General features: G+C 39.1%; 4 protein-coding genes across 4 annotated transcripts; 1 reads left to right on the top strand and 3 right to left on the bottom strand.

The window, feature by feature from the left end:
• Nucleotides 1-85: 85 nt before the first annotated feature.
• LOC117570170 (splicing factor YJU2) lies at nucleotides 86-1,390 on the bottom strand. The gene is made up of 3 exons (XM_034251646.2): nucleotides 1,172-1,390; nucleotides 543-1,111; nucleotides 86-482 (listed from the first exon to the last, which is right to left on the bottom strand). The coding sequence occupies exons 1-3, from the start codon at nucleotides 1,193-1,195 to the stop codon at nucleotides 146-148; spliced, it is 930 nt and encodes a 309-aa protein (XP_034107537.1). The 5' UTR covers nucleotides 1,196-1,390; the 3' UTR covers nucleotides 86-145.
• Nucleotides 1,391-1,653: 263 nt separating this feature from the next.
• Nucleotides 1,654-9,526, bottom strand: LOC117570166 (phosphatidylinositol phosphatase PTPRQ). The gene is made up of 18 exons (XM_034251641.2): nucleotides 9,352-9,526; nucleotides 7,018-7,189; nucleotides 6,813-6,951; nucleotides 6,638-6,750; nucleotides 6,082-6,579; nucleotides 5,859-6,017; nucleotides 5,517-5,804; nucleotides 5,152-5,456; nucleotides 4,793-5,093; nucleotides 4,539-4,730; nucleotides 4,349-4,477; nucleotides 3,945-4,286; nucleotides 3,303-3,879; nucleotides 3,014-3,213; nucleotides 2,875-2,945; nucleotides 2,656-2,790; nucleotides 2,217-2,591; nucleotides 1,654-2,149 (listed from the first exon to the last, which is right to left on the bottom strand). Exons 2-18 carry the CDS (start codon nucleotides 7,163-7,165, stop codon nucleotides 1,802-1,804), a joined length of 4,320 nt encoding a protein of 1,439 aa, XP_034107532.1. The 5' UTR covers nucleotides 7,166-7,189; nucleotides 9,352-9,526; the 3' UTR covers nucleotides 1,654-1,801.
• Nucleotides 9,527-10,480: 954 nt separating this feature from the next.
• LOC117570169 (lissencephaly-1 homolog) lies at nucleotides 10,481-16,892 on the top strand. Its single transcript, XM_034251645.2, has 8 exons — nucleotides 10,481-10,603; nucleotides 14,068-14,182; nucleotides 14,242-14,542; nucleotides 14,603-14,759; nucleotides 14,823-15,000; nucleotides 15,063-15,198; nucleotides 15,319-15,670; nucleotides 15,738-16,892. Exons 2-8 carry the CDS (start codon nucleotides 14,145-14,147, stop codon nucleotides 15,809-15,811), a joined length of 1,236 nt encoding a protein of 411 aa, XP_034107536.1. The 5' UTR covers nucleotides 10,481-10,603; nucleotides 14,068-14,144; the 3' UTR covers nucleotides 15,812-16,892.
• A 565-nt stretch (nucleotides 16,893-17,457) lies between these two features.
• LOC117570171 (PRKR-interacting protein 1 homolog) lies at nucleotides 17,458-18,377 on the bottom strand. Its single transcript, XM_034251647.2, has 2 exons — nucleotides 18,138-18,377; nucleotides 17,458-18,077 (listed from the first exon to the last, which is right to left on the bottom strand). Exons 1-2 carry the CDS (start codon nucleotides 18,309-18,311, stop codon nucleotides 17,508-17,510), a joined length of 744 nt encoding a protein of 247 aa, XP_034107538.1. The 5' UTR covers nucleotides 18,312-18,377; the 3' UTR covers nucleotides 17,458-17,507.
• Nucleotides 18,378-18,433: the final 56 nt, after the last annotated feature.

Below are 18,433 nucleotides of genomic sequence, written 5' to 3' on the forward strand. Positions count from 1 at the left end.
TGAAAATATACAGGAATATGATTAAGAAAAGTTGACCAGTTGAGTTTTGAGATTTCCATTTAAATTAAAGAATTATGTAGACGTATTTAAATACAAAACGTAAATTTATTTCGTAAACAGTAAACATATGATTTATATGCTTAGGTCAATTGGAATCCTCAGAACTGTCGCTATAGGCAGCTAGGAGAGAAAGCCCTGCTGGCTTAGAGGTAGCACTTGAAGTGGGTGCTGCAACAGCAACAGAGGAGGTGCTGGCTGCTGCACTAGGCGCTGGAGGAGCTTTGGGCCTTACTAGCACCAAAGGAGTCTTGCGTTTCACAATCGGGGGTGCTGTAGAAGAATTATTGTTGCCTGCTGACAGAGATGTTGGTTTGACGACTTTAGCTGCTGGTGGGTTTATGTCCTCTTCCTTGACTTCCTCAATTATTTCCTCCGTAACAATACGAGTGCTACCCTCTGTTTTACTCTTAAAGTTGACAGACCTTCAATGAAATAAAGGTATAATTAATAATGGCCATAGTTTAACTTGTGTTCAAACTTACTTAACAAAGGCTTCGTCTTCACGTTCCTCGCGATCTAAACGTTCACGTTCCGTTTCCGCTGGATTATATTGTTCCAACATGGTGCTGTAGTCAACAGTTTGTTGACGCCTATTGAGGTCACGGAGCTCCTCGAGACTTTCTAGCATTTCAATTTCATTGCGAGACTGTTGCGTACGATTCTCAAGCAATTTCATTGGATTGTTTGCCTCCTCTTCGCGAGCTTCCCTCTCCTCACGACGAGCTTGTTCCTCTGCCAGCTTAAGAGCCATAAAGTTACGTGTTGCACCCGCTTCAATCTCATAGTCTGTATTCTGCGGGTCTGTTTTGAAAGAGATCTCCTGCAGGCAGCGGGTACATTTTATATAAAATCTATAAATGCGAATACCCAAGTATGTTTCGTTTTCCACATCCTCCTTACGTGCATTGAACTTTTTGCCCTTGTAAATGTATTCGCCGCATGTTTTGCACCTCATGTTAAATGGAGCCATTAATCTCACCGTGTACTGGCGATTTTTGGCCAACTTCATACGCGGAATCTTCGATGGATCGAAGTCCGGTGGATAGTATTTCTACAAATCAAACATGATTAGTGTTACAATTCGCGAACTTAACGTAATAATTCTACTCACATTTAATACTTTGCGCTCCGACATTCTTTTACTGTTTTCTTAAAAATCAAGTCGAAAATTGAATGTTTACTATAAGTTTGACATGTGACCGCAAGATAAATTTCAAAAATACCAAAACTACACGTTTCGCGACAATCTGGTATTTCGCATACCGAAGTGTACAAATGCCGTAAGTTCGAAATCACGGTTTACAGTAAAAATACATTTATTTATTTACCAATTTATTATATTTGACTAACACATTATTTTACAACAACAAAGTTTATTGAATTCAATAGAAATCCCAAACAGAGTAATTGCTAATAAAATTACCGATCTTTTAAACCACAATGTCAAGGAAGTGTGGTGAAATAAAATAGGCCAGGGCTGCAATATTTTTACGGTCAACAGAAAAATTGTATTTTAAATAGTGAAAACTTGAGTCTAACAGAAAACGTAACATTAATCAAAGACGACAATAACAATTGCATTCCCAGCACCCATGAAATTGTATAATATATTTGTTTATTGTCACAGTACAATGCACTTGCCTATTATTGTTGCTAAATAGTAAACATATGTACACATATAATACAATAAATACACACACATAAACACTTAGTATATCATGTCACAAAATGCTCATTATAATCAAATGGCTACCTCCTCATTCTCACTTCCGTATCGACCGTTACTGTTACGCTCAGGCTGCTCGTTTAACGAACCCAAATCCTTTTGCTTACGTAGACCGTTAATTCGTAACGACAACGTAGTAGTTCCATTTTCGCCGTTACCCAACTCTGGATCTGGCACATCGTGCACGGCAGCAGCATCCGCAATTGGAAAACTGACCTTTTTGGTATTTGATGGCGGCGGTGTATTTGGCTTGTTGCGTCCCTCAAGCTTAAGGGCTGCCCGAGGAATCTTGTGCTTGACCAGTTCGTACGTGCAGGCGTAGAGGAAGGTATACTGCTGTTGTGTTTGCACCATTTTCATGCGCTACAAAAATATAAAATTGTGTTTCAAGTCACTATTCACATTCACATTCCAATTGGCAAATACATACCTGAAAACGCAGTTTCTTCACAGTTTCGAATATGTTGATTTTCGATTCGCTCTTCAGGCGTTGCATTATCAAATCCAGACCAATGAATGTTCCTGTGCGCCCGACTCCAGCGCTACAATGGACCACAATGGGTGAGTAGTTGGGACGCTTTTCGGCCTTTACTTTCTTTACGAATGTGATTAGATGCATGGGATCGTCGGGACAGCCGTGATCGGGCCACTTCTTGAAGTATAAATGCACCACTTTCTCCTTTAGACCGTATTTATCGTGAACCACACAAAGCTCGGTACGATCATAGATATCAAAATGTTCTTTAGATTTTATGGTGACGCTCAGACCGCGCATTTTATATGGAAAATACTCGTTGCATTTGACCTTTAATAGATTTCGATTAGTTAAGAAAGATTTACATTCCGATAATTAAGAAACCAATCCTTACTGTATTGCCCTCCCGGAATTGTGTGACCTGAACAATAATGCGTACATTATGCTGAAGTACCATCCTCCAGAAATCCATTATACTCTCTAGCTTAGGTCCCTGAGTTGCGATATACTCCTTTTTGGTGGTGTGACCCTAAAAAGCAGATATAGAGAAAGAGAGAGAGAGAGCAAATGAGATCTTGAAGCCTCATGGGTTTAATTCCCTTTCCATACGTACGTCGATAAAAGATGCATTGATGTAGTCAGAACCCTCGGTATCTATGTCCAATATTACTCGATTCTTGTCATCTGAAATATTCAATTAACAGAATAGTTCAATGTCAATTTATTTGTGTTATCTTGAACTATAAACTCACAGGGATATATGTCTGCATAGCGATTCTTATTGCTACCCAACTCTGCAGCACTATAGCTGAGCTCTAGGGCTACCACGGTGATTTCCTTGAATTCACGTGCCAGTTTTTCAGGTTTGGCAACTTCCTCATAGAATATGGCAAAGTTCTTTGCTATAACATTACCAAAGGGATCCTCTATACCTTGACCTGAGTCGCGATGCCTTCGGAAAGTAATTAAGTATAAAAGGGATATTTAGATATGCCTACGTATATGTAGAAATATACCATATATATCATCGTTATGACTTACCAGGCAATGCGCTTACGCACCCATAGGAGAACCAAGCCAAGGACAAATGCTAATAGCAGGCAACTGCAGACACTGACCAGAATGAGGGTTACCTTAATGGCCGCATCAGTTTTGAACTCTAACAGGGCAGCGTCGTTGTACCCTGAACTGGTGAACAGTCGGACAACCATATTGTATTCGGTGTTCGCAGTAAGAGGACCATTGCAGAAGCGCTTCGACTCATCGGGACACTTGTCGGTGCCAATGGTAAATGTGATTGACTCGTCAGAGGTGTCTCGTCCGCTCCTGGGATTCCAGCGCTCTGGTGTTGTTTGATACTGATAAATACAATCGCCTCCAACCTGCTCCCACGACAAAATCGATGGCCAATCGTCAGTACCTAGCACATCGTATTTGAGCTCTGGTTCGCCAGCGCAATTTTTTTGTGATAGCAGTAGAGCAATGTATATAATATTGCCCGATTCTGAAGTCAGAATATTGGCGGGCAGAGTCACAATAGCCGAAGTAGTGGGATGATTGGTATCATAGGGATTAACACGCATATTTTTAACCAAGTCCTCACCCAAGTTAGAGGGCACTACAGTTAGAAAGAAGGCGTTACATACCACGCAACTGGAAATGTACTCGAGTCAGATTACTTACAACCCGAGGGTGATGTCCAATCCTTTTGTGCGCCTGTGCTGGTTGTGTCGACGCCTCGCGTCTTAACCGAAATGTTGACAGAGTAATTGACCTCTGGCTGGAGGTCTGTTTCAGTGTAGGACATGCGCCCAGCCTTGTTGGTGGTATCGGGCTCTACAAGACGCTTAAACGTAATAGATTCTTCACCTGCCGGTGTACCTGTAAACGACAATTCGAACCACTCGATGTCCCCATTCGATTTACAGGGAATGGTCCAGTAAATAGTTACATTTGCGCTATAGACATCAGGGTCTGGCGATGGACCCTGTAGTGTCACATTCACGTCGGTAACTGGTCCCGGAACTATGAATGAAACCTTCCGTTAAGTGAGTGGTCTAGTTAAACACTATGAGGGGTTAGCTTACCATCAGGTTTAGTCACGACAAGAAATGGCGCCGTATACTGACCCAATCCGAAATCATTCTGAGCAGCTATCTGGATTATGTATTTGACCGCTGGTGATAAATCCTTGAAGACGGACGCAGTCTCATCTCCTATAGTGTAGAATACAAAGCTTAAAAACGAAAGTAGAGCATTGACAAGATTGAGAATCACCTTTGTTATCGGTTTTAGACGCTTCGATGACCGCGTCGCACACATTGGGTACAAAATAATCAGCCTCGTAGCGCATGAGGAACGTCTGATAATACTTGATTTGTCCATTTAGATACTTGGGCGGGTGCCAGGTTAAAGACAAGGTGTTACTGGTTGCAGCATGTAGCGTTACGTTCTCAGGCTGGTCGGGAACTGCATGGAAAAATCAATTGATCAGAGTTACTATTAAAGACGGAAATGTCGGTATAACTTACAGTAAATGGAAGTTTTAGTGTTTGCTTCCAAAACAGCATCTGAGGCACCGGCAATATTGTAGAGCTGCACACTGCATGTGTAAGATGTATACGGTGAGAGAGGTTCGACGACAGTCTGGAATCCCCTGCCCTCGCGATGACTCTCAACATACTTCTCGGCGTAGGTGTACACCACCGATTCCCTGGTTATACAACTAAAGTTCGCAAAGAATGTTTGGCAATTGTTATCGTAGTCCATATTGTTGGCATTTAACTCCATTCCGTGCGATGTAGCTCCGCTGCCCGCCAACTGCAGGCTGATCTGTAAAATAAATAAGCATGTATACAAAACTGAGATATTTTGCAGGCGATGAACAGACCTTTTTGGAGTTTACGACAGCTGCTGCTGTCTCGACATCAATTTGACGCAACTCCCCATCGAGATTCTCCCGCGTGTATGGTATTATCTGAATGGTGTATGCCTGACAGGCAATCAAATCCTTTTCGAACAGCACCGTAGTATCTTGGGTGCTCACGCTCAAAGCCTCAACTACTTTATTATCGTCCATCCAGCCGGTGATGCGATAGCCATCAATGCAGAGATCCGCGTACTCTGGTGTCTTCCAGCTCAGCTCAATAGAGAAGTTTTTCAGGATACTTGTGGGTTCCAGTATCTGCGAGGGTTCTGTGAAAACATTCGGTGGCGATGAGAATTCCAAGGCAGACAGTTGACAATTTCACTTACGATCCTCGCTCAACGTGCTTTGTCCCTGGAACTTAGTTCCTGCACTTCCGTTTAATGAGATAGGCACTATCTCGACGTTGTAGACGCCGCAAGGATGCAGTTTCGTAAAGTACACCCATGTGTCGCTAGTCAACTGCTCGTCACTTTCATATTCCGTTAGCCGAATCGGTCCAGTTAGATTTACCCTATAATTGGCAGCACACTTGGGATTAACCGCGGGCGGATACCAAAGCCATTGGAGCTCAGTAGCATTGACAATTTGATAGGGATTCGACACAGCACTGGGCACTGGAAGTACATAATCAGTCGCAGAACCTCTGCATTACTTTTCTACGAACTTACGTTTTTCGGCGGATGAAAAGGTCTCTTCGCCTTTTGCTCTAGTATGTCGCTCTGCATTGATGTAGACCTCGATGGAATATTTTTCGCACCCGTGAAGATCACTCAGTGTATACTCCTTCAGTGTGGTGTCATTGGAGAAATCGTTCCACTCGCAAACACCTAAGTCATTGGGGGAAATGAAGAGGTTCATATCTGGTGGGGAAGTAAGGTTTAATAGACTTACTTCGTGTATTATATCGTTCGCTAAATTCCTCTATCTCGGGAACATCTGTTGCTCCCGTCGTAGTAGTTTCAGTGGTTGTCGAGGTGGTGTCCTCTTCGGGTACGCAATCTAAGCGCCGCCATACGAAGGTGTAGTTACCAATACAGCTCTTGTTGTCTGGCTCGGACCAAGTGATGCGCGTGTCTCCATTGGAGCGATTACTAATGCTCAAAGTGAGATCTCCGGGCTCAAGATAGCCCGTATCCACCAACTGAGTATCAGTATCGACTGTTAGAGTCTCATTATTCTTAGTGTAAATGGTGACATTGTATGTGCGACACGGCCATATTTTGTCAAATATGTAGGAGCTCTCATCACTTAGCCGTTGTGTAGACTGCGTGTTATCGGTTGCAACTGCAATGATTTCGAAAGCCTTAACACAGGCACGATCGGTGGTCTCCCAGCTAACTTCAATAGCCGTATCCGTTGCGTTAACCGAAAGTAAAGTCGTCTGTGGGTCTGCAAAAAAATCAAATTTGATTAGTAGCTGATTGAAAATATTAAAATATCTTCTTACCCGAGTAATCCGTGTAAACTAATAAGGATTGAGTAAAGGACGTGGCTTCTTCGACATCAACCGCTTTCAGTGTTATTTCGTTTGTGTAAGAAGAGCAGGGATCGAGACCCTCACTGTCACAGGATGTGCATATAAATTTAGTATCGGTTAAAAGTTGAGGCATCTGAAATCTTACCAGACTCTATCCTTAGCAACAACTGTGGGTTCGCTTCCTGTTTTACACGTTATGTTTTCTATGGTATATTTATCCTTGTCCTCATCATCAATGCTAAAGCTGAGAGAATAGCGTCCACTAACCACATTCAGTTTCACCACTAAAGACAGAGAGAGGTACAGAGAAGGTGTTAAATATTTTGATAGAGCGATCCAAATAGACTTACAATCATTGAGATCCTGCTCAGTAACTGATGGAGCTGAAGACTGAGCCTGCACCTGCAACTGCAACTGGGACCAGGCCAGAAGCAGTGACGTCAGGTTGACGAGTCCATAAAGCCGTGTCCTTGACTCCCCGTGCTTGCTGCGCCTCATCTTAGGGCCACATTGCTCCAGATGCTGTTCAAATGCAATGCGAACGAATTCGGAAATTAAAGCAAGTTCAATGTCAATGTGAACGCATTAACAGCAACATGCGAATTACGCAAACCGGTTTATTCACTTCCTTTAACAAAAATGCAAGCAATTAACTTTGTATCGAAAGTATTAACCCCACCATATAAGAAAGCAGCTCGATAAAGTGCAATGAGCACATTTATATTGATCAGACGCAAATCAATAAAACACAACAAAACGAGACACACGAAACGAAACGAGTAAACAAAGCAACAACATAGTGGATACGTGATATTGAAGAATTTGGCAGTTGAACTGTCAATTATACGCGGTGCTAACCATTATTTATTATAAACAAAGGAACAATTATTTAATAACTACGTTCAATATTTGACCCGCTCTCGGTAGCAAGTATGAGTGCCCTAATTGGGTCTGATCGAATTCGATGCACCCTATAAATAGGGTAATGATAATTATATTATTGATTTCAAGGTGCGAGATTAAATATATTTTAATATAAGATTTAAAAGTCTCATCTAAAGGTTTTTTCTGAGCTTTTACAAATGAAATGCCTTAACAATTATTTTCAAAAATATAAGAACTTCTAATTGTTTTGTATATCTAAGACGCTTAATTGACAAATCATTTGTAGATTACTCACAAATTGGTGGGAAACCACAACAGATATGCCAAAGTGAGTTCTCCTCTTAGTCAAGTTGTTTTGGAATAGACCAAAATAAATAACATTTCTTATCTAATATTCGTTCGAAAGAATTCAACAGTAAATTGAACTTGTCAGAGTTAAAAAATCCCAACAAAAATATGATAATTGCAAAGACATTTCAGCAAATTGGAAAATATCAAAAGAGTTGTATAATGGAGTGTCGTCTGAGGATTGGCAATGAGCACAAAGATTAAAAATGCAGTAAAATCAAATATACTCGCATGTACATATACAGAGCACTTATATATACAGTGCTCACTTGACCAATGCCAAGTCCAGGGGATTGAGAAAATCTTATCAAGGCACTTCACGGACAATGCGACTACTTCAGTCGCGAAAAGAGTTTTACGAAATCTACAAGCTTATATAGATCATTATCTGAACGGGCAATCGGTTATTTGGATTTGTTGCAATAGAATTGAATACTTGCTAAAACTGTCCATAAAGAAAGCAAGCGTTGGCTATTAGGCCTTATCATGTGGTTAATTCCATCACGCAAATGAGAGAGAGCGATGTGTATTTCATCAGAAGAGCGATGAGTATTTCTACTGTTGACAATTTAATCAAACCGAAACAACGCTAATTAGTAATTTGTGAAGGGAACAATCTGAACGACAGGCATTTTGAGGAGATACACTTTAAAGCAAATAAAATTACATTTCTTTTCGATACTATTATTAATAGGAGTAGCAGCAGAAGCGGCAGCGACATATTTTCGTTATCTATAGAAATTGACAAATTGTATTGGTGGCAGTAGTTAGACAATTTCCTCTGTTTGCTTGCTTAAACAAATCAAAGACAATGACATGTGGCAGGTAGCACAAAAGAATTAAACGCTAATTTAAAGGCCACAAATCATTGCACAGGCAGCGACCCATCATAATCATCATCATCACCATCGTGCAAACAAAAATAAGCCAATAATAGCAATTTAACGGCTATTGAAAGCAAACGCTGGCTCGTTCTGGGTATTTAGTCTTTTATCATATCAGCAATATATAATCAGAGCAGCTCCTGATAACACACTGCATATGGCAAACTGATAAATTATAGCTATATATGTATGTATGTATGCATGTAGGGTGTACACAAACATACACACAGTCGTCTGCATTGTATGTATGAAGTTTGTATCTTCAAGTATTTCCATTAATAATTGATGTTTATTGCTCGTGTCGGGGATTGCTTCCGTTACAAATTCAATTACAAATCGCACAGATTGGCAACAGTTTTCGCACTTTAAAGTTGAAATTGTTATCAAATTAACAGAAGTATTATGGACAGAGAGGTATGTGTAACGCTGATTAGAATTGCGTTGATTTGATAAGGCTTCAGTCAATAATTTGCGAATCATTTACATATTTTGGCAATTTAATCATTAAATTGCTGGCACTTGAATATCCGAAACTTGCTGCACAATTTAATACTTTTTTCCACTCACAAATTATATTGATATTCTTGATTTTCTTCTCGTTGTCGTTATTAAGAATTCGCGAATACGCGACCAAGTCGAAATGCTTTAAAGTTGCACTTCTTTATATGCGCAACGGTATCACAATATCACTTATAACGAGGAATAACCGTTTCCGTTGAGAGCTTGTCGACTACTGAGTGTAAAAATAATAACACATGGCAGTATCATTGGCTCTCTACTGATAAGCAAAAGTTCACTCCGACTTTATGTGCGTATGTGTATGAGTGTGCAAGATAAAAATAATACATGCACTTCAGTTGTAAATTGATGCGTATTGTATACTTCCATTACAGCGCTCTTAGTATCGAAAATCAGAGAATGGTACATTATGTAATTTTGAAATGAGCGCCAAAGAGTGAGGGCTACTGTATACTTATCGCAATAATCGATGTCTGAAGTCGATAGGAATGCTAATGCGATGCCAGAGTGGCCTTATACATTTCTACAATAAAAAATACAAATAATTATTTTTTTGAAATTCCCATCTTAATTATTAATCAACATCAACATGGCCTAAGACAAAATTCCCTGCTATTCGCCTTTGCCTTTTTCTGGTCACTCGAATTTTATGAACAACATGGAAATAAAAAACTATACAAAATAATCCGCAACATTGATCACGTCCAACCCGATCTTTAATGCTATTTTATACTATAATACGATTTGCGAAAACTACTTTTGGTTTGGTATATACTGATATGGATAAACGTAATTTTATAGTATATACTATATACATATATATATTTTCGATCTGATACCATTTATGACAACGTTTCTAAACATTCCATTTGACCCCTTAATAAAAACTTGACTTTACCATGGTAAGTGTAGTTATTGTTTCTATTTGGTTTGTTTAAGATTCAAATTTGTTATGCTTATTAATAAGAAGGCATTACAAAAGAAAAAAGTCAAATGATTACTGTTCAATTATAAATAATAATAATAAATTATAGTATGTACGCAAGGCCTTTAAAGTGTTTGAAATAATGTAAAAAAAAAATTAATGTATTGAAGGAATGATATTTTATGGTATGCAATAGACTACAATAGAATATATAGGTATTTATTAGGTCCTATAGTATTTTTGATGGTTGGAAGCGCGGTCACACTGTATCACGTTGATTGGGAGCATTTCTCGCCGCGCTCGCTTCATACTTCTGCGTAATTTTTTCGAATTAATTGAAAATATTAATTTATAATACATAAAAGCATAATTTGTGTAAGTATTTATGCAGAGTATGCCTGGAAAAATAAAATAATCGCAATCATAAATTCTCGCGCTCGCAAATTCACAATCAAAGCCTTTTTGCAAAGTGTCGTTCGTTGTGCGACAGCAACGCAGCAACGAAGTGAATGTAATGGGCAAATAGGAAAAGAAAAATTTGTCATATGTGTGAACACTGGCAATGTGTTAGTGCGCGATTTATACGAGAAAGAAACTAAACTCTTTTTTAAACGCTATTGTTTTGTTGAAAATGTGCGTGTTTTACAAATGTATTTGATCTTTTTCTTTTGCATATTGTCTTTTCTGACTGTTGCGGCAGCGTCACTGACTGCGCTGCTCATTCAAGATGGCCGTCGTAACAGTTTTTATTTTTCGTCAGTGTCGGTGTTGTTGTTGCTGTTGTTATTGTGCTTAATGCGATTGTGTGGTTGTATGTTTTTGTTATTGAAAAACAGCCAGCAAGCAAAAGTTATGCAAAAACCATTTGTCTAAGTGTCAATTGAAAAGTGTATACATACATACGTACAAAAAAACTAATAAAAAGTGCAAAAATAATAAATATAAATTCATCGTTTCTTACAACCACTAAAACTGATGACACATCGACCCTGCGTCAGTGTCTCTGTGTGAGTGTGTGTCTGTGTGTGTGTTTTTGCGCATGTATCCTCGCTTTCCCCCTGCTCCTCGTTCGCTCAAGAATTGATCGATTTTTACCCAGAACAAAACCCCACAGATTCCCTCGTTCATTGGACTGCGCCCTCGCCAACACCTAGGAAAGCTTTTTACATGGGGCAAAGATAAATGAAACCAGTTCTTCAAATGCAGCTACTTTGAGTTGGTAGAAATCTTGTTTTTATAACAACAACAAAAAGAGAAGTTTTTTTTTTACAGTTTTCCGTTTTGGGCTGCTTTGGCATTGGCCATTGCAACACATACATACATACCTATATACATAACATATGTATGTTTGAATGTTGTATGGCATATAGCATTGTTAACAGTGCTCAGTGCAATTTACAATTCCCAGAACGTGTGCAATTTGCTGAGTAAGGCGGTTTTTTTTATGTTTTGTAGTCTGGAGTCATCAAGTCTGAGACTCTTATAGTCTGTCGAGAATAAATAGCTGGTGGCATTATCTATTAAGTTTGGTTTATGACATGATGATTTGTTTTCATTTAGCATTTTCTAATGGTTATATTTAAGGTGAAATTATAGTCTCGTGCGTAGAAATGTTTTACAGGTGAAAAGCGCAATAACTGATAGTTTATAGTTCATTTGTTGCATTGCAAACTCTCAAAATATCGTGTGTGGACTACAAACGATGAACATTTGAGCGTGTGAAACTCGCGATAAACAGGCAAGTGCGAGGTCTTCTTCGATTCACTCTCATTCGCCATTGTAATTTCCCTCTCTCTCTCTCTCTCTCTGAGAGAGCACAAAGAATGGGAGGGGAAGCTTCACTGCATCCTTGTGCATACGCATTGACGAGTGTGTGCATGTGTATTTGTTCGTTGGAATGCAGCCCTGACATCAGCCACCCGCGCGAGCTTTTACGTGTAATAATCACACACATGCATACGAATTGACACAACTACATATGGATTCTTATTTACAATGCAAATGGAAAATGTAGAATGTGTAGCTTAATCTCAGAACCACAAAGCAAAAAGTAATAGACATGCGAATACTTATAAATGTGTCTGTAAATGTGAATGTATTGTGTGGGTACCAGGCTGGTAACCCTTTTTTTCTGTTTTTGTTTTTGCGTATCGTCTGCAGACGCCTTTCAAATCTTGCAGCGTGTGACCCAAACGCCCCCTTGTAGTTATAGCGGTATTCGTTGTTATTGTTGCTGTGGGACACCGTTACTACGATAGCAGCTCTACCCCCACCACCCATCATCCAGTTGGAAGGAATGTATTGGAATGCTAGCTGGCCCCAATGGGAAATGGGAATACAACGAACGCATGCCTGGTTGCCACAACAAAACGGTTGTTGTCGTTGTCCGGCATTAAGAGACTACGCCACCTCCCCTGGTCCCCTAACCCAATCAACCCACGCACGTTCCGTTAATACGCGTGACGTTTGCGGGCTGACTTCGTGTTATGTATTGATTTTTATTTTATATTTTTAGATGCGCAGTTTGAGGAATGCTCCATTCTGTCATTTTCTAGCTTTTAGCTTTAGCTTCTCTCAGCCTATGTCCCAGCACAACAGCTGATAAAGGCAGACTTCGCTCCTCTCTGAGAGTGAGTCATGCTTAGTTTCAATGTCGTCGTCGCGAAAAAAAATTCATCGCTTGAACTCGTTTGGTCAGTTTTTCGTTAAATGTGTGTATGTGAGTTAAACAGCTAGTTCAAAATCGTTAAATATTATTTGGCTATGGTTAAGCGTCCAAAAATAATTTGAAAACGTCATTTCCTCATTTCGAGTATGTGTGTATTAACATGTGTGAGTTTCTATGCGAATGTGTGTATTTGGTGTGTTCTCTGAGTGTAAAGGTCTATGCAGAGTTTAAGCCCCGATTTATTGTGTTGCGGCTCTCTCACTCTCTCTTTGACTATGTCTCCGTTTCTGTTTCTCCTATGTTATTTACTTATACAAAGTTGCTTGAACTACCGTTATATCTTGCTAATTGGCTTTGCCAGTTTTGCTTGTAATTGTTTCTGCAGTTGTAGATGGCAACCCTATCCAAAGAGCACACATTTGTTGCCATCGTTCATCACTAAAAATGCTTATCAAAAAGAAACAAAAATAACAAAAAAAAACAAACGTGTTAGTTATTATTTCGTTTAGTTTGATCGTCGCGTCGCTTTGTTGCGTGCCACCTGTGATTTGTTATTGCTTGTTGTTGTTGCCATATGGCTAAGTGCCTGGCTACCTTGAGTTAATTGAATTGCTCTTGCCATAACCAACAAGTACCTGGCATGCTATTTAAAGCAACCACAGAGCCAAAACTGCTTCGTTTACTATTTTTGATGATGTTGAACAAATTTACAAACTTCTACACAGTATCTATAGCAAAATGGTTATCAATTGAAAACAAGTGCAATCTAAAGTTAACAAACAGTTTGCTGCTTGCTCAATGTCCAACAGCAACCTCTATAGACAATAGCGGTTTTATCAAAATCACACAAAACAAAACTTCGTGTGCCAGAAACACACAAAACTAAATAGTTAAGAGGCTGATGTGAATAATTATGTTGATCATTATGAGAACAAAGAGAAGAGTGATGAGTATGCATGCTCAAAATGCGTTGCCTCTTGCCAATATTGGCAAAAAAACAAAAATAAATCAAAATCAAGCAAAAAAAATAATTTGGGTGACTTGCCTCTTTGCGAAACTTGCCTTTTCATTTTGTGAAACCAATTTCCTGTTCAGTCAGTCACATTCAGTAAGAAACTGAAGCTGTTTGTTCGTGTATATAAACGTTGCTTCTTCTTTGATTTACTTGCAGCCCTGCACAAGAAAGGCAACAACAAATCGCAGCCACAGCAGCAAAAGAATTGAAGCACGGCCTAACCGAAGAACAGCATGAAAATGGTGTTGTCGCAGCGGCAGCGCGAGGAGCTGTAAGTAACGTTAACATGCCGCAAGAGTCAGTAGCTAACTAATATAATATTGTTTGCAGTAACCAAGCGATTGCCGATTATCTGGGCTCAAATGGATATGCCGACTCACTGGAAGCCTTTCGCAAGGAGGCCGATCTCAGCACAGAAGCGGAAAAGAAGTTTGGCGGCCTGCTAGAAAAGAAATGGACATCAGTCATACGATTGCAAAAGAAGGTTATGGAACTAGAGGCTAAGCTAACTGAAGCTGAAAAGGAGGTCATCGAAGGTGCGCCCACAAAGAACAAACGCACTCCCGGCGAATGGATACCCCGACCTCCAGAGAAATACTCACTGACAGGGCATCGTGCAAGCATAACGAGAGTAAGACGAGAAGATAACTCTCGAAAGTTGATAAGTTTTTATTAATCGTTATGTTATCAGGTTATATTTCATCCCATATTCGGACTCATGGTCTCGGCATCGGAGGATGCCACTATAAAGATATGGGATTTCGAAACTGGCGAGTACGAGCGTAGTCTTAAAGGACACACAGACTCTGTGCAGGATGTGGCATTCGATGCACAGGGCAAACTATTGGGTAAATACCTCTTACTTCTCTTACTTACTTGTTAACAACGTTCGACTCTCAATGTTTATGCAGCCTCCTGCAGCGCTGATTTATCCATAAAACTATGGGATTTCCAACAGAGCTACGAGTGTGTTAAAACTATGCACGGTCACGATCATAATGTGTCCTCGGTAGCCTTTGTGCCCGCCGGCGATTATGTGCTGTCCGCCTCGCGAGATCGCACCATCAAAATGTGGGAAGTGGCCACAGGGTAAGTCGCATTCATCGTCCTTAATATATAGTTGCTAATCAGACTCTTTTTTTCACGGCCAGCTACTGCGTCAAAACCTACACCGGTCATCGCGAATGGGTGCGAATGGTGCGCGTGCACATAGAAGGCAGCATTTTTGCCACATGCTCAAATGATCACACAATACGCGTTTGGTTGACGAATTCAAAAGACTGTAAGGTGAGTCAATCACCTGATGGAATCTGTGTGACCTCACAGAATGTTTGTCTAGTGTGCTGCTACCATCAGATTCGAGTTGTTTCATTACTAATTTGTTTCATCTCCTTCTAATGTGCCTAGGTTGAATTACGCGATCATGAGCATACGGTGGAATGCATTGCCTGGGCACCGGAAGCAGCCGCATCAGCAATCAACGAAGCAGCTGGCGCTGATAACAAGAAGGGTCATCATCAAGGACCTTTCCTGGCATCTGGCTCACGTGACAAAACCATTCGTATTTGGGATGTAAGCGTTGGACTCTGCTTGCTTACATTGAACGGGCACGATAATTGGGTTCGGGGTTTGGCATTCCATCCGGGTGGCAAATATTTGGTATCGGCCAGTGATGATAAGACCATTCGAGTCTGGGACTTGCGCAACAAACGATGCATGAAGACGCTCTATGCGCATCAACATTTTTGTACATCCATTGGTGAGTAAAATTGAATTAATGTATTTATCTTTTATAAATAAATTTTTTTCTATATTTTATTTCTTAGATTTTCACAAAGCCCATCCATATGTCATTTCCGGCAGTGTGGATCAAACAGTTAAAGTTTGGGAATGTCGTTAAGAACTCAGCAAAGGATTTGCTTAATTCTCTCAATTTAAACATAATTAATAAAGCTACAATATTTATATATAAATATATATATATATATATACACACACATATATATATATATATACAACATATATGTATTTAAATATGCAAATCACACCCACACAACACAGTCTCAGCCACCTTTATTATCTACATACATATATATGCGTTAATACGTTATATATCATTTTGTATGTCTAAAGTTCAATCCGAAGAAAAGCAACTGTTTGCTAGCAGATCAAGTGAAGAGAAAACGAATTATTTATTTAATTTACGGCCTCCTAATTAACTTACCATGCTACCAACTATTTACAAAGTACATGCATATTTATATATATATTTATACATATATACCTTTATACATACGATTACTGTTAATTTAGATGCTGTGTAGACCCACGCCTCAGAAATATGAAAACAAGAAACGTAATACAATCGCCCACAAAGCACGCTCGCTAGCCGACACAACTTATAAGATCCGTAGTAAAATTTCCCTAGATATTTTTGAGTCTGAAAACAATTTGAAGAAAAATATATACAAAGAAAAAAAAACTGAATAACACCATTGTAAAATTTGTCAAGTTCAAATGTTTAAATCACTCACCCAGTAATATAGCTCGCACACAACAAAAAAAACGATGTATTCTTGGTAGTAGAAGATTTCATGCCACGCCCTCGGGCAATACAAAAGTTTACACACAGCATAAGGCAAAAGTATTTTCTATAATATTAAAAACGCAGAGCGAACGACATAAAAGCAAATTTGTTACTGAGAATTACTTAAGATTTGATTTTTATTAAATTGAGGTAATTATTATAAAACAAAACAAAACATTGATAAAGCTTTTACGAAATGATTTAAGCTCGTAGTTTTGTGTTCTTTTTTGCTAAAGGATCTAAACATAAACAACAAAAAATACCGATTTGTTCATTTTTTAAATGGCACTGGGTGTTTATTACAAAGAAACCTATAAAATGTGTACAAGTTTAAGTTTGCTTTAAGTTCAAAGTATGATTTACGCTAGGAAAAATGCTGCAAATTTAAATATAATTAATCGATCTAAGTGCAAAGGCAAACCATATGATTGTATATGTGTAAACATTATTAATTATTTGTGGAACATTGAAAACATTTCATATATAAAAGATGAAGAACAACAACAACCGGATTGTGAATTTAAACTAAAACTACAACAATTAATGTAAACAATAATAAATTTGATTCTTCAAGAAACAAAACAAGACACACAAATGGAAACAACAATTAGTCGCAATTGATATGCTCTATATGCACTTTCGACTCGATAGAGTTTAAAACATTTGCAGAACTCTTGAATTTTATGCACTTTACACGAACATTTAGCATAAGATATGCGAATCATGCGATCCGTACTCTATTACACACATTAAAAACAATGCATATTTCCTAAACGCTTCAATTTATCACCAGAGCTGCTTTACTATGATGGCCTCAAATGATGAACAAAATGCTAACGGTAATGAGCCAATTTTATCTACAGTGGCAATTGTATCGTTCAACAACAAAATAAAATGGTTAATCTATATATATATATAAATACTATATATATACATACGTAAAATAAATAAAAACGTACTTGTTTCACTAATAAATCAAATCAATTTATTTGATGTACAATATATTAAGTTAAGAATCCGTTTGAGAAGCAGACTCTTCTACTGGTTCTGATGATTCGACTACAGGATCACTTTGCTTTGTCCTTTCATCCGTTTCGATTTTTTTTGTGCTCTCCAATTTCTGTGACGTCGATGCTGCGCCACTGACCTCTTCCTCTGCACCTTCAGTATCTTTGTTCTTCTTTATTGGAGGAGCCTCTTCATCTTGTTCTGCTTCCGATGCACTTTCATTGGATGCACTTTCTTCCGGCTTTTTAGATTCATTTGATTTCTGTTCACGCGGTTGCTTTGCCCGCTGTTTCTTTTTTAGGCGCTTAGCACGTTTCTTTGCTGTGCGCTCCTCGGCAATACGCTTATTATCGTCCAGTTTCTGTTGAAAGGCGTCGTCCGCGGCCTCACGTAAACTCTGGTTTTGTATATTTTTTTGGCGGGCGTATTCCTTCCGTCGTAGATGACGATAAACATGAAATTCCCCAGAGCCCGCACCCGCACTGCTGCCCATCACATTTCGCACAAATGTGGGTACCGAGGACATATAATCCCGCTCGCGACGTTGCTCAGGTATGACCACAGGCTTTTCCTGTAATTTAGTGCTAGTTAGAAGTATTCTTTCAATACGAGTGAATTTGTTGAGACTTACGGGATTTTTCATCAGCTTCTCTAATTTCAACCTTTGCAAATCAGTGGCGGATTTAATAAAAGGCCCCAGCGGCTTGTCCTTACCATCAGAATCACTGCCGTCCGAGTCCGCATTCTTTTTCTTCTTACGCGGCTTGTTCTCAGTTTCTTTAACTAAGTTTTTAATCAACGACATGTTCGTTTGTCGTTGTTGACATCGAGTTTATTAGATTTGCCATTCTCTTACGCTTACGTTTGTTGTGAATACTATTCACATCGGTATTCACTGAATAGAAGTAGATCAAAATAACCAGCTTA

Source organism: Drosophila albomicans, chromosome 3 (assembly GCF_009650485.2).
Source record: "Drosophila albomicans strain 15112-1751.03 chromosome 3, ASM965048v2, whole genome shotgun sequence".
In the NCBI taxonomy this organism is placed as follows: Eukaryota; Metazoa; Arthropoda; class Insecta; order Diptera; family Drosophilidae; genus Drosophila; species Drosophila albomicans.